Consider the following 25,549-nt stretch of genomic DNA (forward strand, 5'->3'; position numbering starts at 1 on the left):
GTAGTTATGTAGTTATTGTTGGTTCATTTGTTCTACCAGGAAGTGGGTATGCAGCTGCTCAAGTATGGAGGGAGGGGTTCCCTTAGAGTGTGCAAGATATTGTATCCAACGAATGCTGAGCATTTTGTTTTGCTCTGTTTTAATGAATCCCAATTCAAATAAAAAAAAAAAAAACAAAAAAAAAAAAAAAAGGAAGTGGGTTCTATGAATGATTTGCCCAATTGTTATGTTCTGCACAATGGAGGATCTCAATTAACGTTTAAGACTTTCATTTCGGCAATTTTTGGTTGCTGTCTTCATTTTCTGGTGTCTGTGCTTTTGTTGTTTCATATTTGGTTTTCACCTTTTTTTTTGTTTTTTTTGTTTTTGTTTTGTGGAGGAAGGAGTGAAAGATAGTGGTGTGTAGTATGAGTTTGAGTTCATGTCTTTTGTTGTTGTTGCTTCTGCTGCTGCTGCTGCTTTTCTTTTGGTTCTGTACAATGAACATAGTATTCGAATGCTGTGGTTTCTGCAGGTTTATGTTTCCTGCCTGCCAAGAACCCATACACTGGAAAGTTTTAACAATTTAGTTTCCCTTTTTCCCTTTAAAAGCAAAAATTTAAGCCTTTCTTTCCTTTGTTCATGTCTGTAAGTTGAAGCCTCTGCCATATCTGATGGTGAAAATCAATTCTTCAAATCAGCAATAACCATCACAACATCTGCAACCTTTTTTTTATTTATTTATTTTTTCTGCAACCTTTTGAATCTTGTGGAAATTCAAACCAACGAACCCAAAATAGATTTATAGTGCCATTTGTTCTGCTAAATCAGAAAAAATTATGATACCATATGATTCAGGGGAAAATTTTAAAGCAATCAAAGGAAATGGTAGGCAAAAAATCAAACCATCACCCCCAATTCGGCCCTTCCACACCGAAATCCCCAAAAGTAATAACACCCCAAAATCAATTCTTCAAATCAGCAATAACCATCATAACCATCATAGTATCCAGCTACCATTAAAAACAAAAAAAACAAAAAAAAGCCCAAAACAGAAAACACCAAACAGACAAAGAAAGAACCCAAAACGGAAAACACCAAAACGGAAACCAGCCAGAGCCAAATTGCCAGCGTCTTCTAGGCAAAACCCCCGCCGGGACCCAAAAAAACGTCATTACCGGAGCCAAGTTTCCGGCGTCTTCTAGGCAAAACCCCCGCCGGGGCCCAAACCAACGCCGTTACCGGATCCAAGCCGATGGCGTCTTCTGAGCAAAACTTCCGCCGGACCCAAACCACCGCCGCTTCCGAACCCAGTCAACCAACACCGGCGAGAGCTCAAAGAGGAAGAAACAGAGAGAGAGTGTCTGAGAGAGGGAGAAAATGGCGAGAGGGAGAAATGGAGGGAAGAGGAGAAAAAGGAGAAAACAAAAAGTCTTGGCTGACAGTGGAGAGAGAAGGTGCTGTAGGAAGGGAAAAAGAAAAATTAAAAAATTCATGCCACGTAGACATTTATGGCTGAAAGATGGCCATTTTAATGAGGTGAAGCATATCTCTATTTTCGGTTGTCCAAACATCAGATTGTATAACATACAGCTTTCATGGCGGCCGGATTTAATTTTGGATCTATTTTTGATTTAGTTTTACTTTTTAGTTTTTATTTTTTATTTTTGCACTGTTATTAGTTTTATTCAAGTTTTTATCTTCTTTAATCTTATGTTTATCTTGCTAGACCAAAAAAAAAAAAAACTAATTGGATTTTGTCGTTTGATATGCTTTTCTCAGGAGGCACTATCTTGAATGTCCTCCAAGAGTCCTTGAAAAACACTATGAGAAGCAGGAGCTTCTCTTGTTAGAGTTTGAGCCATGGGAGTCGAGAATTTTTTTTTGGATTCCAATGGAAATGGCTAAAACCAGTTCAGGCGGCCAATCCACCAACCATGTCTTATGGTCAACGAATTTCTTCATTCTCCATAAGTATTATAACGTCGAGAGTTTGTGCAGCGTTTCTCTTAAATTTTATGGTTTGAGTATATGTTTTGACTTTGTTTTTCAAACATTTGTGACTATAGTTATGGACTTCTCTTCGCCCCTACAAGAAGTCGTTAGCAACCAATTAGTTGTTAACAATCCAGGGATGGCGGCAAATATATGGAGTCAGCCATTATCTACGGGTTTTAGAGAAACCCAAGTAATGGGATATCAGATTCAACACCCATTATCTACTGGTTTTAGAGATACCAAAATAATGGGATATCAAATTCAACAGCCATTTTCTACTGGTTTTACAGATACCCAAATAACCCAAGTAATGAGATATTAGATTCAACAACCATTTTCCACATATACCCAAGTAATGGGATATCAGATTCAACAGCCATTTTCTACAGATACCCAAGTAATGGGATATCAGATTGATCAACAACCATTTTATAATGCTTTTAAAGAAAGCCAAGAGAATCCAGCCACATCTTTTCAAAACAATGTGTCAGCTCCTTGTGATGAAATTCTTACAACAATGAAGGAGCAGGTTCTTTCAAAACAGGGAAGGAGCAGGTTCTACCTCAAGCATACAACAATGAAATTCTTACAAACCCATTGATCAATGGGTTCATCAATGGGTTCGTAAGAATTTCATTGTTGGATGCTGAGGTTCTGAGGTAGAACCCTGCTCCTTCCCTGTCATCACAAGGAGCTGACACATTGTTTTGAAAAGATGTGGCTGGATTCTCTTGGCTTTCTTCGTACATCATCATGATGATGTACGAAGAACTTAAATGCATTAATAATCAGAACAACTACATGCAATGCCATGATGGGGCCGGGCCCGGGCTTCAATGAATAAAAACTTACACTATCAACAATGAAATTCTTGGATTATCACTAATTGGGAAGGAAGCAGCCTCTCTGATCTACATCTTCGAATGGCTGTTGGCAACCACTTCAACGGTGGAATGAGCTGAAATTTCTGGTCAAGCAATTCTTTTATTTAGATTTTTTCATTTAAGATTAGGATTACTTTTAAGACTATATATGCATGTTGTCAGTTTGTTTGTTATTTTATTGTTAAGAGGTTCGGGCTTTCTCTAATTACGCGCTTGAAAAATCGAGCCGACATGATGTCTGTGGATGCTAAGTACACTGGTGGCACTGTTGCCAGTATTTTGTGCTCAAAGTGTTTTGGCTTTTTTTTTCTTTTTTTTTTTTTAAAATTTTTTTTATTGGGTTAGAAATAAAAGTAGACAAGTAAAAAAAAATGTTTTATTTATTGATGCAAATAAATAAATAAAACTCTGTCCTTTCCTTACTACAAAATGCGATATTGATATCTTTCTATTTCCTTGCAACCCTTTACCTATTCCAACCTTTTTTTTTTTTTTTTTTTTTCAATATTATTTTCATAAATATTGCCTGATGCTTTGGTCATGATTATTACATGAGAGATATACAAAATAAAACATGCTCGTAAAAGTGAACATTGGAATTGTGGCCCAATCCATATTAAAAGGAATCCAACCCGCACTACAAAAAAATCAATTTTTCTTGACCACCCGTTTTTGCCAACACGTCACTAAAGTTTATTAATGTGTCAGTTTTATCAGTGTCCAACCTTAAAAATAAGGGTGTCACTAATGAGAATTTTTTGACATGTCGTTGTTTGCCATGTCACTAAATGGTGACGTGGCGATTAGTGGCACATCAATAATTTTTTTTACGTGTCATGTTTTGACACACTAATAATTTAGTGACGTGTTAAAACATGACACGTCAAAAAATTTATTGACGTAGCAATTTCGACATGTCAACAAAGTTATTGACGTGTCAAAATTGCCACGTCAATAACTTTGTTAACGTGTAAAAAATTGACACATCATTAACTTTGTTAACGTGTCTATTTTGACTAGTCAATAAATTATTGATGTAGCACTTTTAATACGTCAATAAAAAAAAAAAAATTAAATTAACAAAAAAAAAAAACCTAATGCAAATTACCTTATATTTTGCATGCATGTTCAAATATAACAATCCTACCATGCATATATACAAACAAATTCTCAAATAAAGTCTTTATTGACGTGGCACTAAGTAACACGCCACTAAATAATGATGTGGCAAAAAATTAGCTACCGTAGACACATCAAGAAATCCTTTTTTTTTTTTCTTTTTTTTTTGTAGTGCCACCTTTATTATCATGTCTACTATTTCAATTTATAAATTAAAAAAAAAATTGGTGAAATATTAGAGGAAACCAATACTTTTCTACTTCTCTCACATTCCTACCGCAGCCTTTTTTTTTTTTTTTGGGGTAACTTCACTTACCCCCCCCATACTTTCACCCTTTTTGCAGACACCCCCCCATTGTTCAAAACCTCTCACTTACGTGTATCAAAGTCTGAGTTTCGTTCACTTTGGCCCTTCCGTTAGGATTTTCTGTGAAATCCTAACGGAAAGGGTCGCACGTGCCGCGCACGTGCGAAAGAATTATTGGAAGCCCCGTTTTACCCCTGAAGTCGCTTCTTTGTTGCCCTGCTTCTGCACCATTTAAATCGAAATCATCTTCTTCTTTTTTCGTTCCACTTTTCTTCCAAATTTTTCTCCTTCTTCGGGCAGGCCCGTGTTTGTTGTTGTTCTTCTTCGTGCTGACCATTTCATCATTCTACTTGGTTATACCCATTTGATACCCATTAGGGATCAAGCCGAGAGTGAAGTCAGTGAAGTGATCGACGCAGGAACAGGAACCAACAATCCAATGTGCAAATGTGGGAGGAGATCACGCATCTTAACAGCATTCACGCTACCGAATTTCGGTAAAAGGTTTTATACATGTGCAAATTACGTGGTAAGATTTATTTTGGCATTTTTATTATGTTGGGGATGGTTACGGTTTTTAGCTGTGTATTTGGTACAATTTTGTTTGCTTAGCCAAAAATGTGAGCGGAGTATTTTGCTGAAATTTGTTTGGTTTGGTTGGCTGGGTATTTGAGATGGGAATTTGGTGAAATTTTTGTTGGTTGGCTGGGTAAATGAGCTGGGTATTTGCTGAAAATTGTTTGGTTGGCTGGGTAAATGAGCTGGAAATTTGCTGAAATTTTTTTGGTTGGCTGGGTAAATGAGCTGGGTATTTGCTGAATTTTTTGTTCGTTGGCTGGGAAAATGAGCTGGGTATTTGCTGAAATTTGTTTGGTTGGCTGGGTAAATGAGCTCGAAATTTGCTGAAATTTTTTTGGTTGGCCGGGTAAATGAGCTGGGTATTTGGTGAAATTTTTGTTCGTTGGCTGGGTAAATGAGTTGGGTATTTGCTGATATTTGTTTGGTTGGCTGGGTAAATGAGCTCGAAATTTGCTGAAATTTTTTTGGTTGGCTTGGTATTTTAGCTGGAAATTTGCTTAATTTTTTTCGATTGGCTGGGTATTTGATTAATGAAATTGGCTGGGTATTTGATTAATGAAATTGGTTGTGATATATTTTGAGTCATTTTGAGGTTTAGTTTGTGTTATATTTTGATTGAAGCTAGCTGAGTATGGTTTAAGGTTTAGTTTGTTCATGAAATTGGTTGTAATATATTTTGAATCACTTTGAAACTCTAGGAAGGATTTGGTTGACGTGAGATAGACTATTTTTGTCTAGAAATAGTGTTGGTGGCTTATGGTACATAGTAGTTGTGTGAGAGATCTTATTTTATGTTGATTTGATTGTGTAGAATGCTGACAACCGTGGATGTGGGTTTTTCAAATGGGTAGATATGGATATTTGTCAACATGGTAAGCGAGTGGTTTCAAAATTGTTTGAGTGGCACGAGAATTTGAAGACTGAACGTGCGCAGATTGGAACAACAATCTCGAATGAAATTTTGAAATGCAAGATTGAAGTTGCTGAATATAAGGCCAAAATGGAGGTTGCATCTGTTAATTTTGAAATGCAATTACAAGCGCAGAAGAACAAATTTCATGCAAAGGAGATGAAGTACCGGTTTGCCTTAGCTTGTTCATTTATCCTCCTTGCTGTATTTAGGCCTGGGTATCGGTCAAAACGGTCCGGTTAAGGACCTTATCGGTTATTAACCGATAATTTTCGGTTAAACGGTTTATTAACCGATACCGAACCAATAAGAATTTTAACCGATAATTTCGGTTAAAACGGTACACGGTTAAACGGTCCGGTTAAACCGGTTAACCGATTTAACCGATAGCTTTATATTGATTTATTTTGTTGGGCCAAAAACCAAAAATGAATTTTTTTGACTTTTGAGAGCCCAAATACTTTTTGTTGGGCTAAAATAATTTATTAAAAATAAGTTGTTTTAGGGACCAAATACTTTTTGTTGGGACCCAAATATTTGTTTTTTGGGCTAAAAATTGAAGCTTTTTTATATTGATCAACTTCAACTTTTTTTTATTTTTTTTATTTTTTTATATTATAAAATACATTTTTCCAAAGCAAATGGACTAATTAACACAATGAATGCTAATTAGATTAGCAAAACTAGTTAATGAAAAATGCTTTTACTAAAGACAAAGAAATCTCATCAAATGCCATCACTTAAAAAAAAACATCAAACCTACCCAAACCCAAATTAAAATAAAATTCATTAATGAATAATAAACAAAGTATTAACTAATTAAAGTCACTTAGCAAAAGGAAAATAAGTCATGGGCAACACCATTATAAAAAAAAAAAAAAAAAAAAAAAAAAAAAAAAAATCCGGTTTCTTATCGGTTAACCGGTTAACCGATAAGAACCGCTTAACCGGACCGGACCGGACCGGACCGAATTCCGGTATACTTTTTTTAACCGATAAGGATATCGGCATATCGGCTACGGTTTATATCGGTTCGGTCGAAGCCGGTAGACGGCCGGTTAAACGGTAACGGTTAATTTGCCCACCCTTAGCTGTATTGATGTTTTATCCCGTGTCTAATAGATATTCCTCAAGGTTGATGTTGCCCTGAGCATGTAATGAAATGTGTAATGCAAACCTTATGATGTAATGTATTTTGTTGTCGACTTTTTTTGTGTGAGACAAGTAAGTTACATAGTATTGTTTTGTGCGATACAAGTAATTTACCTACCGTTGTAAAATATTGTGTAACACTTGTAAAATATTGACCTACTATTTTTGTGCGACACAAGTAAAATATTTTGTTGTCGACTTTTTTTGTGTGACACAAGTAATTTACGTACAAGTAATTGACCTACTATATTGTGTAACAATATAGTAGACTTTTTTTGTGCGATACAAGTAACACTCGTAAAATATTGTTTGTAAAATGTTAACATCCAAAATAATTACCATCCAAGAATCCACCACATTGGCAAACAACATGAACACCAAATATTACAACATGTATGCATGTCACAAAATAATTACATAACATTCCTTAACCTGTCTTCATGTCACAAAATAATTACATAAGATTCATTACCCTATCTTCATGTCACAAAATAATTACATTACATTAATAATATTAGAAAGCCACCACATTGGCTAATATGGTGAAGACAAAATATTAGGATTACATTTGTCTGGCTTCATGTCACAAAATAGTTACATTCATTAACTCACAACCTACATCCAACTTTGAAACATTCACGGTTGCCATATTTTTTGCTTCCCTTTCCCCTTTCCCTTGTCCCTTTTTGCATTTTGTGTACCTGTAGGTGGAATTGTTTCACTTGGGGCCACTTGGGATTTGGGTATGTCAAAATCAGGGGGGGCAACCCTAAAGGTAATACCACCTGCCCGTGGAAGTCCCCAAGCACATAGTGGTCCACCTCCTGGAATTTTCGGTGGTCCAGTACGCTCACCCGTGATATCGATCACCAGCTTGCCCTTGCGGTTAGGGTCCCTAACACTACCAGCGTCTACCCTCAAATCACCAGCTGCTCTAGATCTTGTGGCTAACCCCAACAATTTCCTTCTGGTTCTAACTCCAGCAGTGGATCTGTAGTACTCTCGTACTTGTTCTCTTCTATCATCTTGCCTCAGCCTTGTAGTGCATGTTCTCTTGTTGTGACCCCATTTCTTACAGTGCCCACACTGATTTTTGGTTCCCCCCCTTCTGATGGCGTTTGGATTTTTTAGCTCCTCAGCCCCTCTCACTCTTACCTTCCTAGGTCTCCCAGGAGCTATCCTTGCCTTTGGTGGTTCGATAATCGGTTGATTGCTCCTAGGCCATTGCTCTTCACTGGGCACGGGATAGATGATGGGCTGATATGTCTTCAGGTACTTGTCTTTACAATAGTAGTCACTGAGATAATCTATTGGGTTGCCACCATGGTATAAGATGGCTGATATGGCATGACTGCATGGTATCCCAGTGACGTCCCATTTCCTACACCCACATGTTCTGCCCGCCACACTGACTGCAAGTCGTTTGCCCTCACATTCGACCTCAAAAATGCCATCGCCGGCATATGTGCACCAACAATGACTGGCACCATCCTCTTCCTTCTCCAACTTGGCCTTTATTTTTGGCCCTAAACTACCATCCTCCATTGCAGCAATCAACTCCCTTTTCCTTACATACCTCCTCATTAATTTATTCCTAATCCCTTCCAACATTGACATTATTGTCAATTCACGGTACTTCAGGATCCATGAGTTGAAACACTCAGCACAATTGTTGTGTACCAGGTCAGACTTGGCCATGGTATTGAACCATCCCCTACACCAACTACTGGGATCAATCTTTGCCAAGTAATCATAAGCAGGCTCACTTACTTTCTTCATCTCTTCCATCGCATAATGAAAATCTGTCTGGGTATAAGATGATGCAGCAGTCCAAAGCAAGTCCTTTAGCAATAGCCCCTTGTGACCGGCACTTCTAAAATTGGCATATAGGTGTCTCACACATGTACGGTGCTCAGCTGTGGGACAAACTTGTTCGAGGCTTGGTACTAGGCCCTGCACATATGGTAAGATAAAATAGGTCAGACATTATTCATACAAGTAAGTTAAATGTTAGACATTATGCACACAAGTATAATTACCTTTTGTCGATCAGATATAAAAGTCCACCCTTGTGCTGGTGCTGGGCCAAGATCAGATATAAGTGCCTCCAAAAACCAAGTCCAGCTGTCCTTGGTCTCTGCTTCTACAACCGCAATGGACAGGATACATACTATTGTTGGCATCCCTCCCAACAGCAGCCATTAACTGGCCCTTGTACCTACCCTTCAGGAAGCATGCATCTACACCTATCACTGGTCTACACCCTTGTAAGAAACCTGTCTTCATTGCTGCGAACGATACATATAACCTCTGAAACCTACATGGGACCTCGGGCATTGGTCTCTCAACCATAAGAATTAAACAGCTACCCACATTGGTCTTCCTAACCATTGCACAGTAATCCCATAACCGATGGTATTGCTCATCCAACTTCCCATAAATTTTTTGTTGCGCCTTCTTCCTTGCCCTATACAATGAGCTAACATGGGCATCTACATTCCACTTAGCTTTGACCTGTTTCTGCAAAACGTCTATAGGCAGGTTTGGCTGGTTTCTGAATGAGTCCATGCACCATTCAGCTATCCAAGCTGAGTTAATCATGTGATTCTTGTATCTTCTAGTGCATGAGTGTATTGGGTACATTGACACCAAGAGAAATGTGGACTCATCCCTTAACTTCTTCCCATAAACCCTGTACTTACATTTCTTGTCTTTGCAACGAGCTATAACCTTCTTGGTTTCATTTCTTGGGAACTCTAAATCCTTCCCCTTCAAAATATTTGCTTGCTTCACCGCTTTTCTAAACTGCACCGCATCACCAAACACATGACCTATTTGCAACACTGGATTTTGCATCTCTTCTTTGGTAAATGGAATTCTTTTGGTGACATCACGACGACTTGATGTTTCTTCATCGTCACTAGCACTGGGAGCGGGCGACCTAAGTATGTCACTCGGACAAAGATCTTCACTATCATCTTCATCATCTTCCCCCCCTATTTCTTCCACATGTCCACCCCCAGCTTCCTCACCCCCCGCTTCCTCACCCCCAGCTTCCTCACCCCAAGCTTCCTCACTACCATCTTCCTCACCCCCAGCTTCCTCACTACCATCTTCCTCACCCCCATCTTCCTCACCCCTAAACCCTGCTTCATCATCAACAACACCCGAACCCCCCACCCTTTCTGACTCCACATGCTCCTCCCCATCTGATGACTCAGCATCAGTATCTACGCTAAGAACCTCGTCCCAGAAAGCATCCTTCTTATATACAACAGTCCTCTCATATTCTTCATCCTCTTCTGCATTGTCATCTACCGCATCTACATTAACAGCATCAAATGAAACCAAATACAACTCAGCTAGCCCATGCCCTAAATGGTGTGAAACCATTTCATTTACATCATGATCAGATGATATCAGCCTTAATCCTTCATCTAAAGACGTATCAGGTATCTTGTAGTGAATGAGGTCACCAAACCTATACCCATACTCCTTACATATTTCCTCAATATCCAAGAAAGACATCTTATGTACATCATGAACCGAATGATTATGAACAAACCCACCCACATACGTACACCTATTCGCCCTATTGAAGTAACCATTGTAATGGACCTCAAACAGCAATATGTCACTCGCCATTATGCGGCCTGCCACATTGAGACAGGATGCAAAAAGCATTAAACAAAATGCAACATATATTTACAGAACACAAAAAAAGGAAGCAACAAAATACACCATTGAGTGACCCTACGTATGCAGTGAGCTTTGGCTAAAGCATGCAGAATATTCCAACGAAGCATTAAACAAACAAACCCTAAACCCTAAACAGCAATCAAACAGTGAGAAATAAACCATTAAGTACGCAAACCCTAAGTATGCAGTGAGCTTTAGCTAAAGCATGCAGAATATTCCAAAAAAGCATTAAACTAAAACAAACCCTAAAGCTTACAAACCCTAAAGCCTAAAAAGCAATCAAACAGTGAGAAATAAACCATTAAGTATGCATACTATTATTGCTAAACCATAAGTATGCAGTGACTTTTGGCTAAAGCATCCAGAATATTCTAGGTATGGACTTAATCATTGCTAAACCCTAAATATGCAGTGCCTTTTTGCAGTGAACAACAACAATTAAAAAAATCACATTTAACTCTAAGTATGGACTTAATTATTGCTAAACCCTAAAAATGCAGTGACTTTTTTTGTGAACAACAACAATCAAACAGTGAGAATTTAACTCTAAGTATGGACTTAATTATTGCTAAACCCTAAAAATGCAGTGACTTTTTTTGTAGTGAACAACAGCAATCAAACAGTGAGAATTTAACTCTAAGTATGGACTTAATTATTGCTAAACCCTAAATATGCAGTGCCTTTTTGCAGTGAACAACAACAATTAAAAAAATCACATTTAACTCTAAGTATGGACTTAATTATTGCTAAACCCTAAATATGCAGTGCCTTTTTGCAGTGAACAACATCACTCAAACAGTGATAATTTAACTCTAAGTATGGACTTAATTATTGCTAAACCCTAAATATGCAGTGACTTTTTTGCAGTGACTTTTTTGCTAAAGCAAACCCTAACAGACAGTCAACTTTCTTCAACCGACAGTAGCCAATTTAAAAATGGAAAATGGACACCCAACATTTTGCTAGCATCAATTTGACCAAAGAAAGTGGACACCCACTTTATTCAACCCACCAGTACACAAATCGTTTTTTATTTGACAGACTTTTGACAATAAAACCATATGACCCACAAATAGACAACCCACAAATAGACAACATTCGACAATAAAGGGGACCACAATGTGAAACTCGGCATACGGAAAAGGGGACCACAATGGTCGACGACTCGGCATACCAACATATAAAACAACCAAAATCATTTGACAAAAGGGACTATACCTGGAAAAGATGGCAGAGACGAAGAAGACGGCTTACGGGCAAATCTTCCAACGCAACTACATGAGATAGGCACGGGGTGGAATCACGATTTAGGGTTGGGTGGAATCGCGATTTAGGGTTGGGTGGAATCGCGATTTTGGGTTGGGTGGAATCGCGATTTAGGGTTGGTTTATTTGGGTGGAATCGCGATTTAAATCTGGTACTGGGTGGGTTGACGAAGGTCAGTGGTCGTCGGCCTGTGTTCTTCACGAAGACGCTATCCAAATCGTTTTTCAATTTCGAGTTTTCGTGATTTTCTTAAAAAAACCCTAAACGTGTTTGTACACGTGGTCGCATCCGGGGTAAAACGGGGCTTCCAATAATTCTTTCGCACGTGCGCGGCACGTGCGACCCCTTCCGTTAGGATTTCACAGAAAATCCTAACCGAAGGGCCAAAGTGAACGAAACTCAGACTTTGATACACGTAAGTGAGAGGTTTTGAACAATGGGGGGGTGTCTGCAAAAAGGGTGAAAGTATGGGGGGGTAAGTGAAGTTACCCCTTTTTTTTTTTTTTCTTTGTCTTCCCATAGTTATTGTTTTCTCCCGATATTAACCTTTGTCCCATTATCAAATAGAAAAAAATAAATAAATAAATAAGAATAATTTTTAATTGATATCATATTCCATCCATGCATGTGGAATAATTGGCTGATGCACAAACTTTTATTTTGAAATTGGAATTTAGGATGAATTTTGTAAATGGGAATCTCAACACAAAACTTTGGTTGTGCTTGATGCAGTGGCGGCTGTTTATAAATAAATTGAGATTTAAAAACTCTACTTTATCTTATTTGGAAGATAAACACGTCCAACTAAAAGAGTGAAGGTTTTACAATTGTTTAAAATTTAAAACTCTAAATAGGAATTATCTAATAGAGAATAAAGACTTTGAAAGAGTACTAATTTTATTTTACAACGTACTCTCATATAATTGAATAAAAAGACCGTTAAAATTAACTTTTGAATCAACAAATAATTTTATTTATTTATTTTATAAATGCTAGTTTTTATTGTTACGTCATCCAATTTTAACATAAGTCTACTAAAAGTCAATATTTTAAAAGTGAAAGATGACTCTTTCCTTAGCAAATTAATTGTTAAAATGAATAAATTTTGGTTTATATTTAAATTTTCCATTTAATTCCTTTATTTTCACTCACTTCAATAAAATTGTTTCCTTAAAAGTTTATACATAGTTTATGTATTAATGGTTGAAAATATTATACATTTCTTAGAATAAATTGATAACAAACTTTAATTGATGTCTATAGTTGAATATATAAATATTTGAGTACTAATAAAAAATAGGGTAAATATATTATAAGTCCTTGAGTCAACCCGCAAAAATTAATTAATTTTTTTTTTTTTTTTGAATTTTTCGAATTTTTACTCTCGGGGTCAATCAAAATGCTAATAAAATTCCTACCGTTAAATTTTTGTAATGCCCGTTAGTCCCAATCAAAACGCACCGTTTTGCCACATCAGTATAATAATTTTTATTAATTTAATTTAAAAATTAAAAAAAAAAAAAGAAAAAGAAAGAAGGGTGGCCGGAAAGCCACCCCTAACCCCCTAGGGTGGTCGACTCGTTTTACATAGGCCAGAATGTTCAGGCTCTTTCCGAGGTTGGGCCAAAAGTACTTTCTTCTTCCCAAGCATTTCTTTCAATCCGTCCTCTCATTCGTGACCATAGCCTCCTTCACCTCCTTCCACTGATGCTTGTTGGATCGCATCAGTGGAAGGTAGGAATTTTATTGACATTTCGATTGATCCAAGAAGTAAAAATTCAAAAAAAAAAAAAAACTTAAGAGATTTTTTAGTTTTGGTGAGTTGACCCAAACACTTATAATATATTTACCATTAAAAAAAAAAAAAAAAAGCCCAATATCATATAAATTAGTGTTGAAAAAATATATATACAAAAATTTTGAAATGAAAATATGTGCCCAAAACACTAAAATCAAGTAAAAACAGTAGCCCATTTTTGTAGTTAAAATTCAAAATAAGGTTAGAAGTATTACACAGCTGTATCCAGCAAAATCTAACAAACTCAAGAAATTACTTTTAATAATAATAAAAAAAAAGAAGATAAAAACTAAATTCATTTTTATTTTCATTTTGATTATCGTATGTAGACTAACGTGTCTAGCTATCTCATTTCTCTTCCCAAGCCAACAAATCTAACAACCCAGAAAATCCGCAGGACTAGCGGGAAAAAATTATGACATCAGCAGTCCCGCGTCAAAAAGACTCCTGCCCATTATAAATGATAATGAAGTCCCGATTATGCTGCTACTTCCCCTGTTTCCTCTGTTTTGCGTGTTGCTCCCTTACTCCAGCGGACCCTTTGTAGATATATGTAAATATATCTAACCTCTTTTTTGTATATATCTATACAGGATTGAGGATTCAAGCAATGGGGTCTCGCGACAACCATGTTTCTCAGCAGTCTCAGAACGAGGGTTCTGATTACCACATCTCAAACGTTGTAAACGATAGGCTGAAACAAGTATCAGAAAACAATGGTGGAAAGGTGGATTCAAGTTCTTTTCTTCTTTCTTCTTCTATTTTTCTGTTGAGAAATTTCTTTGCATGGGATATCGAGAAAGAGTGTATAGTGTAAAGGGTTCAATCATTCAACCAAGAAAAAGCAAGAAAATCTAAGCCTCGTCTTCTCAGTTCTGAAGAAGGGGCTGTTAATGCATAAAGCTCTCTTTAGGATTGTTGTTTCTGTTTGGAAGGTTCTTTTGCTTTGTTTTCTGCATTTTTGGTGGCTTTTCTTTAAAAGAATTGATTTTTATTTTATTTTATTTTATTTATGTATAAAGTGATTAGATAATTTATTTTCATTATTTGACTAATGAAAATCTTATTCAAGCATGAAAAACAAGAAGTAAACATACCATTCTGCAGATATCAATCTAGAGATCACATCAACAACATTTTTTTTTTAATTTTTTTTTTTATACATTGACTTATATAAATACAAAAGTTTGTGCTTTTTTTTTATATAAAATAAAAACATAGAATTTTTAAATTTAATCTCATAGCATCACAAACACACAATAATATATTCAAGAAAAATGGTACAAAAAATAAATATTGTAAACCAAAATCTCAAACGAAATGTGGAGAACATGACTAAGAGAAAAAGAATATGAATGGAATAAAGACATAATATGTTAATTTTGGATTCATAAAATTTGTATATTTTATAAAGAATTGTAAAAATTTTGGGGCATCCCCACCTTACACTTGGGTACGCCCCTGCCTTTAATCAAGTCTAGCATAATTTTTATTTTTTTATTTTATTTTTTTACTTTATTTTTTTTTTTTTTTTTTTTATTTTATTTATTTTTTCTTTGGATGTGATCTTAGCACATTGGTCCCTCTCTATCTCATTTACATTTAAGATGGTGTGTGATTAATATAGTATAATTGAGCCCATATCAATTTAAGCTTTTAGATAGAGTGATATCTCAGTTCACTAAAAGACTCTCAAAGGTATCAAACTTCCTTGACATGATAGTTTATTTAACAATCATTTCCAATTTTCTAGTTTTTGTGGTCAATGCATGATATTTGGTTGTTTTGTCGATGCATGCAAACTGATTTAACATTTGACTATTCGATATCCATTACAGGACATTTACTTGACTCAAACTCTCTTGACCTTGGGTCCTCTCGGATTGAAATTTTCGAATACAGACTCCTTCTTGGAGTTAGTAGGGAAGAGCATTTCTGATGCAGAGAACACAGAGAATGTTTCTAGGACTAATCGAAACCCAGTTCATGGTGCTGTTCAAGCCAAGGCTGTTATTGATGCTGAGAAGTTTAAGGCTTCAAACTTCAGTGCATTATCACTTACAATTGGCTCGTGGAAGGTAAATTAATCCACAACTCCGAAAAGTTGCAGTAAATAATGAGAAAAAAAAAAAAAGAAAAAAAAAAAAGGTTTATTTATAGGTTTTTAACTAGAAATTTTGCAGGAAGTGCCAAATCGTGAAGGTGCCTTGGTGGCCAAGTTTCACTATGCAAAGAAACAATTGGTGTGGGAGATCATGGAGGAGAGTTTGAAAAGAAAGATTGCAATAAGGTGGATTGATATTGTAGGAATCACAGCTTCAATTGTTGCAAATGAGCATGGAATTCTGGGAGTTGAGGTTGTTTTTTTTGTTTTTTTTTTAATTTTTTTATTTTCAATGAATCAAAATGGTTCAACTGGACTCGAGAGTTGCTTGCGGTTTCTACCGTTTAGGCCCCTCTTGTGTGGTTTTTAGCGGATAGATATTACTTGATCGTCTCCTTCTGCCATTTTTTATTGGAAAAAAGAAAAATAGATAGAGGTTCATTGAGGTTCTATTTCTTCTTAGAGTCTCAAATTTAACATGATTTCAGCTTGGCACTCAACCTGCGTTCTTTCAAGAGTCTGATCCAGAGCCCAGAAAACATGCTCAATGGGAACCCAGTCAAGACTTTACTAATGGGCAAGCTCTAATTCACAGGTTTGTATTTTATTTTTGGAATTTTATTTTTGACATTAGGGCATTAGCTCAATTCACTTGTTATCTATCAAATTTTTCAATTTGAATTTTATAAATATCAATCCCCTAAAAAAATATTGGGATGAGGGACCCCGTCTGTCCACCCAATCCACCGGTGCGTATAAAAAGGTAATTTTCATCGATTGTCTCATTGCAATCATCATTCATGCACATTTATTTTCGGTTATCCAAACATCATATTGTATCACATACCACTTTCATGGAGGCCGTCTTCTCGGCCTTTTCGTCAAAAAATTATTAGACCAGATTTAATTTTGAATCTATTTTCGATTTAGTTTTAGTTTTTTATTATTATTATTATTATTTGCACTGTTATTAGTTTTATTCAAGTTTTTATCTTCTTTAATCTTTTGTTTATCTTGCTAAAATAAAAAATAAAAAGTACAAAATACAAAAAACAAAACAACAACAACTAATATGATTTTGGTGTTTGATATGCTATTCTCAGGATTCACTATCTTGAATTTCCTCCAAGAGTCCTTGAAAAACACTATGAGAAGCTCCTGCAATCCGATAGCCGGTTGTTAGAGTTGAGCCAAACTTCTTTCCCAAATATTCCTTGTCCTTACTTCCCTTCCGTTTCCTACAATGGAAATGGCTCAAACATCGCTGGACCCGGACCCGATTCGCAACCAGTTCAGGCACATTACCAAATCCATCAACCATGCCTTAGCACAGGTATTAATTCCACTGTTTTTTTCGATTCCAATGGAAATGGCTCAAACATCGCCGAACTCGGACCCGGTTGGCAACCAGTTCAGGCACATTACCAAATCCGCCAACCATGCCTTAGCATCAAGGATAAAACAGGTAGTAATTCCGACGCAATTTTTTTGGATTCCAATGGAAATGGTTCAAACATCGCCGGACCCGGACCAGGACCCGGTTGGCAACCAGTTCAGGCATATAACCAAATCCACCAACCATGCCTTAGCATCAAGGATCAAACAGGTAGTAATTCCGATGTAATTTTTTTGGATTCCAATGGAAATGGCTCAAACATCGCCGGACCCGGTTGGCAACCAGTTCAGGCATATAACCAAATCCACCAACCATGCCTTAGCATCAAGGATCAAACATGTATTAATTCCGATGTAATTTTTTTGGATTCCAATGGAAATGGCTCAAACATCGCCGGACCCGGACCCGGTTGGCAACCAGTTCAGGCACATAACCAAATCCACCAACCACGCCTTAGCATCAAGGATCCAACAGGTACACAAACTCCCAAATTTCATGTCAGAGAGTAAAGATGAGATTTTGTGTAGCATTTATCTTTTTTAAGGTTTCAGTACGTACAAAGAATGTACTCCTAACTTTGTTTTTCAAACATTTGTGACAACATAGATATGGACTTTTCTTTGCCCCAAGTCGCCAGCAGCCAATTAGGTGTTAACAACCCAGGTATGGCGGCAAATACATGGAATCAGCCATTATCTACTAGTTTTGGAGAAACCCAAGTAATGGGATATCAGAACTTTTCTTTGCCCGAAGTCGTCAGCAACCAATTAGGTGTTAACAACCCAGGTATGGCGGCAAATACATGGAATCAGCCATTATCTACTAGTTTTGGAGAAACCCAAGTAATGGGATATCAGATTCAACACTCATTATCTACAGATACCCAAAAAATGGGATATCAAATTCAACAGCCAGATTTTACAGATACCCAAATAACCCAAGTAATGGGATATCAGATTGAACCGCCATTTTCTATAGATACCCAAGTAATGGGATATCAGATTGATCAACCAGCTACATCTTTTCAAAACAATGTGTCAGCTCCTTGTGATGACAGGGAAGGAGCAGGGAGGGCTATTTCAGAACCTCAAGCATGGAACAATGAAAATCTTATGAACCCATTGATGATGTACGAAGAACTTGAATGCATTAATAATCAGAACGACTACATGCAATGCGATGATGGGGCCGGGCCCGGGGTTCAATGAATAAAAACTTACACTACCAACGATGAAATTCTTGGTTTATCACTAATTGGGAAGGAAGCAGCGTCTCTGATCTACACCTTCGAATGGCTGTTGGCAACCACTTCAACGGTGGAATCAGCCGAAATTTCTGATCAAGCAATTCTTTTATTTAGATTTTTTCATTTAAGATTAAGATTACTTTTAAGACTATATATGCATGTTGTCAGTTTGTTCGTTATTTTATCTTATTGTTGTTTGTCAAGACTGGAGGATATTGATAAATATTTGACAATTTATGTTGTTAAGAGGTTCGGGTTTTCTCTAATTACGCGCTTGAAAAATCGAGCCGACATGATGTCCGTGGATGCTAAGTACACTTGTGGCACTGTTGCCAGTATTTAATTTGTGCCAAGTACTGTGGGACTTTTTTTTTTTTTTTTTTTTGTAGTTTTTTTCTATTTATTGGGTTAGAAATAAAAGTAAAGTAAAAAAAAAGGTTTTATTTATTGATGCAAATAAATAAATACCTTTCAAATCAAACTAAAGTAGACAAATAATACTGGCATTTCCTTTATACAAAATGCGATATTGATATCTTTCTATTTCCTTGCAACCCTTTAACTTTTTTTTTTTTTCTTTTTTTTTTTCAATATGATTTGCATAAATATTGCCTGATGCTTTGGTCATGCTCATAAAAGTGAGCATTGGAATTGTGGCTCAATCCACACTACAAAAAAAATGGGATTTTCACGTGGCTACAATAAATATTTTATTGCCACGTCAGCAATGTTCTGACGTGGGAATTTTACCACGTCAGAAAATAATTTTCTAACGTGAGAATAGTACCACGTCAGAATTTTCTAACAATTATTACAGATTTAGCAATTTCAAAAAATTATATATTTTCTGACGTGGCCACATTTACCACGTCAGAATTTTTTTGACGTTGGAATGTGCCACGTCAGAAAATTATATATATATGTGTGTGTGTGTGCAACACCTGGCACGTTAGGAAATTGCCTCGATTGGCCCCCCAATAAGCGGAATTTTGAACTTCTTTTCCTCTTTTTATTACCCCCCTCAACTTTTTCCCACTTATTATTTTTCACCTCTTCATTTTTTTTTCCCAGCACACTCTCTCTCCTGTCTCAATCTCCCTGCTTCTCTGCAGTCTGCACGGCACCTCTAGAGGATGAAGAAAAATAGAAGGTGAAGGGAAAAAATTGAGAAGCATGCAGCAGATCGAAGAAAGCAAAAGAAGAAGAAAAATAAAAGGAGAAGAGAAGAAGAAGAAAAAAAAAGGAGAAGAGAAGAAGAAGAGGAGAAGATCGATAAGAAGATTTTTTGGGTTTTTCAGATTAATTTTTTGATTTCTTAATGGTTGGTTTTAATTTTTTGAAGATGTTTTCGGTTTGAGTTTTTGAAAATATTTTCAAAAACTCAAACCATGGTGCAGATCTGCACCATGGAGATCAAAAAGAAGAGGGAGAGAGTGAGAAAATTAAATGGAGAAATGGGAGCTAGAGCTGGAGAAAAAAAGAGAGAGAGAGAGAATTGAGAAAAGAAGAAAGGGAGTGGCAGCCATGGTGCAGAGAAATGTGTTTCTCTGCACGGCAGCTCCCTCACGCGCAGAGGAATTCCCAAAAAAATGGAAAATTAAAATTTAATTGAAAATTAATTTTAATTAATAAATTTTTTAATTAAAAAAAATTCCAGAAAAATTTTTTTTAAAAAAAATTAATATTTTATTTAATTTTTCAATTTTCTGACGTGGTAGAAATATTATGTCAGAAAATTTTCTGACGTGGCATCTTTACCACGTCAGAAAATTTTCTGACGTGGCAGTTCTGCCATGTCAGAAATATTTTTTGATGTGTGACAAAGTAAAACGTCAGAATTTTCTGACGTTTTACCCACTCACACGTCAGGAAATTTTTTTTCCTGACATCTATGTTTCTGACAATCGACACGCGTCAGAAACGACCCATCAGAAAAATTTCCTAACGCGTCAGACACTAAAAAACGTCAAAAATCTCTTGTCATAAAAAAATTGTTTTTTTGTAATGCCATATTAAAAGGAATCCAATCCACCTTTATGATCATGTCTACTATTTCAATATATAAACTAGAAAAAATGGAGAAAAAATTGGTGAAATATTGGAGGAAACCAATACTTTTCTACTTCTTTCTCTTTCACATTCCTTCAGCCGCGCTCCATTTTTCTTTCTCAAGGTGGAAGTTTGTAGAAGCTTAAGTTTGAAAAGAAAAATGATAGATTTTTTATTATTTTTGCTAAAATAGATCCAGTGTTTGCAAAGAGCGAATTCTAAGCATGAGTTCAACCTTCAAAACCGTTGATGAAATGATGATGCACTAATGAAATTGGTAAAGATCATGTGTGGCAGAAACAAGATGCTAGGTGAAAGCTCATCTAGGGCTGGAATCACGTGCCATTTGTAGCAAAAGCAAACTATATATGGGCTGATGTGCCATTCAATGGGTGTGAGAAAATGAGCGTAGAAAAGTAAGAGTGTGTATAAGATTACTCGTGTAAGAGCTATGAAATCATAAAAATTAGCTAAGTGATCAATTAGTGACCGACTCAGCAACAATTTGTTTTTAGAAAAAGGAAAGGGAGGAAAACAAATTGAAAACGTGGAAGAAAAAAATCATTTATATTTTTGGTTTGAAGGACATAAAAATAGTTTGGTGCCGATGTTTGTTTCTTGCTTTGTCTTGTAAAATATGTCATAAAATTTCATTAAATTAAATTATATCTGAAAACATATAGGAAGTGACAACTTATTTCTTTAGCATTTCCTTAAAATGAAATGCGATATTGATAACTTTCTGTTCCCTTCATCCCTTTTCCTTTCCCAACTTGTTTATGATTTGCATAAATATCGCCTGATGCTTTGATCATGATTATTACATGAGAGACATACAAAATGTGTCAAAAAGCAAGAAACATGCCCATAAAAGTGAATATTGGAATTGTGGCTCAATCCTATATTAAAAGGACTCCAACCCACCTTTATGGTCATGTTTATTTCAATATATAAACTTCAAAAAGAGAATAATAAATGCTGAAATATTGGAGGAAACCAATGCTTTTCTACTTCTTTCTCTTTCTCTTTTCTTAGGTAGCCTTCCTTTTTCCTTTTTGCTTCTCTTTTCATTTCATGCTTTTCTTGCTCCTTCGTCGGCTCTTCTTTGATCTCCCCAGTGAGCACACAAGCTAACTTGAGTCCTACCGCATGGGCGAAGAGAAGAACAAGTCATGAGTGTTTTCATAGATCCTATTTGTTCGAAAAATATGTTTCTCTAAAGGAAAATTCCTCGGTGAATTCACCAGCACAATTGCCTTCCTCATGCTTCTGTTGATATAGTTGTTCTTCTTTGATCTTGTCCATCATTAATGGAATGTGGTAACTGTCTTCAATGTCATCAAGATTAAACTGCATCCGTATGATATAATTACTATCCGCATTTGCGTGGTTATTGTGGTTAATAAATGTGATTATTATTCGCTATCTGCCTATGAGGTAATGAATATTTTGGAACTGGATGTTATAATTCTTGCTTCTAGTAAATACAAAAATGCATTGTAGATAGTTGAACACTATTATTTATATCACATTTGCTAATTATTTTGCCATGAAATTTTCATTTCATACATTAGTTAGCTTTTTGTATCATCTATTTGTAGTTGGTGACGAGAAAAAATATTTGAAAAAATAATAATAATAAAGGAAGAACATATAAGGCAATTAAATCAAAATTGTTGAGGTGTAACAATGTCTTTTTACTCACTTGGACGACTCTTAGAATATGTCTTGCGGAATGCTACAAAAGGTTTTGGCTTTCCTCACTGGACACCAATTAGTTTACAGATGAAATGATCAAAGGTTCGATCCAACAAATGGTATCAGAGCCACGGTCATGGGTTCGAGTCGCATGAATGCCATGTTGAGGTGCAACAATGCAGCTCTACTTACTTGGACGACTCTTAGAATATGCATTGCGGAGTACGATTTCGAATACTATAAAAGGGTTTGGCTTCTCTCACTATACACTAATTGATTTTTAAATGAAATTGTTAAATGCCCGATTCAACAAGAAAAAATCAAGAGTCTCTTAAAGTGAAATCTAACAACATTACAAATTTAGCAAATATAAAAAACACAAATTATAAATTTGACAAACAAAAATTACAAATCCAAAAAAAAAAAAAAAAAAAAAACCAGATCTAAAACGAGGTCATTTTAGTGAATTTAATTAAATATATAAATTATATATTTAATATATAATATATATAAATTATAGATAAAGGGAGATCCGGCTCAGGTGCGGTAGCCGTTTTGGGCAATAAAAAATTAATATTTTTAAAGAAAAAGAAAAAGGAAAATAAAAATATTAAAAAAACTAATAAAAATAAAAGAAAAAGAAAAAGAAATAATTAAAGGGGTGGCTCCCAAACTAGGGTGGTCGGCCCACCCCCAAAGGCCACTGTTTGGCCTAAGCAAACCCCTCCCCCCTTCCTCCTTCTCTCACATGTATTCACTGCCACTACCACTTGAGCTCCAGCCCAAATGAATCCTGCCGCCTCTGCCGCCACCACCATACCCCCTCCTCTTCACCACAAACCCTTCTCTCCCTCATCACCAACCTCCTTTTCGTCCTCCTCCTCTCCTCCTAACGACTCTGACTTGCTCGCTGCTCCGATCCGGGGTCCTCCACCAGTCAAACGCCATCGTTCTCTCTCACCCAGGTCCTTGCTCTTCCAAAGAAGACTTGGTGTTTTTCATCAGAGACCTCTTTACCAGATTGCAAATCGGCGGGATCGAGTTCAAGAACAAAGCAACCAATCAAAACAAATATCCAATCATTCCACCATCCCCAATCAAAACAAATCAACCTAATATCCAAACCGAACAAGAAACCCAATCAGAAAATCCAACCCTTTTAAAAAATCTAGTAGCAATCCCAATCACCCCCATCCAATCGGCAGTCATTGCCATTCAAAACCCAAACGAAAATAGACTACAACTACCACCCCTACCCAAGCGAAAATTCAGTCCCCACAAAACCCGTTCTTTTGGCAAATTAACCTAGCAAACCATTCACCTCAAGCAGTGATTTTGGTTTCACAAGCTGTCAGCAGTGTTAGTTCGGCATATCCCCATCACGGGATTCTTCAACCACTGCTGCCAACAGTGTAGGGCTGTTGAACGGTAGTTTGGGGAGTGATTTGAGTGTTGGCGTTGGAGAAGAGGAAGAAGAGGATTAGGGAAAGGGTGAAGAGAAGGGTGGCGAGTGAGAGGAATAGATTGGGGACTGAGCGTAGAGAAGAGGCGATAGTGGTGGAGTGTTCTTAAGAGCCATGTTTGTTTGATTTGATTGTTTTCTGTTGCCTGCTGTTTGAATGATCAGTTAGATTGATGAATGCTAAGTTGCTAACGATGGAGGGAGAGACTGTCGGTTGCAGCATGAAGGATCCCGCCGGTTGCAGCATCAAGGACAAACGGTGGTCATTGGGGGTGGCCGAACCACCCTTGGCCATGGGGTGGTTCGTCCACCCCCATACCGGCCATGGAGCTACCCCTTTAGGATTTGGCTTCTATGCGGTAGAGCAAACTACTGCATGGCTGTAGTTCAAAACTGTTCCGTTTTGGTGTAGTTTTGAACAAAAGTTAGTGGGAATAATTGTGGGCCCCGCCCACTAATAATAATAATAAAAAAAAACATTAAAAAACAAAACAAAAAACAAGAAAACATTTGAAAAAAAAAAATATTAAAAAATTAAAACAAAAAAAAAAAAAAAAAACAAAATAAAACAAAACAAAACAAAACAAAAAAATACAAAATGTGGTGGCCGGGCCACCCCATTTTGGCCCAAGGGAGTGTCTCCAGCCACCCCCATGGCCAAGGGAGTGGTTCGGCCACCCCCAAAAGGCCAAAAAAAAAAAAAAAAAAAAGTTTCGGTTTGGACCACCCCCAAGGGCCTGGGAGTGGTTTCGGCCACCCCCATACCGGCTTTGGGGATGGCCAAAACCACCCCTAGGCCCCCCAAAGGGCCAAAACTCGTACTTTTTTTTTTTTTAGGTCTTTTGCCCTTTTGGGTGTGGCCAGACCACCCTCTTGGGCAAAATGGGGTAGTTCGGCCACCCCATTTTGGCCCTTTCATATATATATATATATATATATATATATATATATATATATTTTTTTTTCTCTTCTATTTTTTTTAATATTTTTCTTTTTCTTTGCAAAAAATATTATTTTATTACCCAAAACGACCCTAAACTAGGTCGTTTTGGGTTATCGCATGGTGCGGTAGTTTTGCACTACCGCACCTAAGCCAGATCCATCCCTTTAATTGTTCTTTTTTTTTTCTTTTTTTTTTTTATTAATTTTTTTAATATTTTTCTTTTTCTTTAAAAATATTAGTTTTGGGTCGTTTTGGACTACCGCTACTATGTGGTAGTTTGCACTACCGCATAGAAGCCAAATCCTATAAAGGGAATGCAGATATAGTTATTATCTGCGTCTGCATACCCTAAAACCGTTATCCGTATGCATATGCAAATAATGGTTTTTGTTATCCGCATTCACATCTGCATATGCAAATAGCGGATGCGGGTGATTATTATCCACCTGCATTTTCGCCCCTGTAATCTGTTAGTCAAATTCTTGGGTTTGGGTTGATGGGCTGTTAGCCCATTTGTATTTTGATTGGGTTAGTTCCTGTCTGTTGAAAAAGTTAGAATGTTAGCTGATTCGGCCGAGTGTTCTCTTGTCTGAAAGCCCATCTGCAAGTTTGTATGATTCATTGAAGAAAAATCTCAGAATACAGTTTTACTGTTTGGAGGTTGGGCTAACCTCGAATTAGCCCGTTGAATTCCATCATCACAATCCATCCATCTCTGCAACCAATTATCAATTACCATCAATATCATCATCACCATTTCCAATCTTATTCAACATTCAATACAACCGATTCTTATAAAAAATACAATCCAGGGATTAATTACATTACACTCCACTCTGAAGTAGTAGAATTTAATAGGGTTCTTGGATATTTGCCAGAACTTCATACAGAGAGACTTCACACATAGTCACAGCCAAAAATGCAGAGAGAAATCATCGACAAGAACAAAAATAAAGTTCA

General features: G+C 36.6%; 1 protein-coding gene across 1 annotated transcript; it reads right to left on the reverse strand.

The window, feature by feature from the left end:
- Positions 1 to 7,564: 7,564 nt before the first annotated feature.
- On the reverse strand, positions 7,565 to 9,280 carry LOC148587865 (uncharacterized). Its single transcript, XM_088513656.1, has 2 exons — positions 8,968 to 9,280; positions 7,565 to 8,881 (listed from the first exon to the last, which is right to left on the reverse strand). The coding sequence occupies exons 1-2, from the start codon at positions 9,109 to 9,111 to the stop codon at positions 7,565 to 7,567; spliced, it is 1,461 nt and encodes a 486-aa protein (XP_088369782.1). The 5' UTR covers positions 9,112 to 9,280.
- Between the last annotated feature and the right edge of the window lie 16,269 nt (positions 9,281 to 25,549).

Source organism: Corylus avellana, chromosome 1, assembly GCF_965113065.1.
Source record: "Corylus avellana chromosome 1, dhCorAvel1.hap1.2, whole genome shotgun sequence".
Taxonomy (NCBI): Eukaryota; Viridiplantae; Streptophyta; class Magnoliopsida; order Fagales; family Betulaceae; genus Corylus; species Corylus avellana.

Coding starts and splice junctions, on each gene's coding strand:
- LOC148587865 (XM_088513656.1), bottom strand. CDS start 9,111: ATGCCAACAATAGTATGTATCCTGTCCATTGCGGTTGTAGAAGCAGAG. Junction 8,882..8,967: donor TTATATCTGATCGACAAAAG/GTAATTATACTT, acceptor CCATATGTGCAG/GGCCTAGTACCAAGCCTCGA.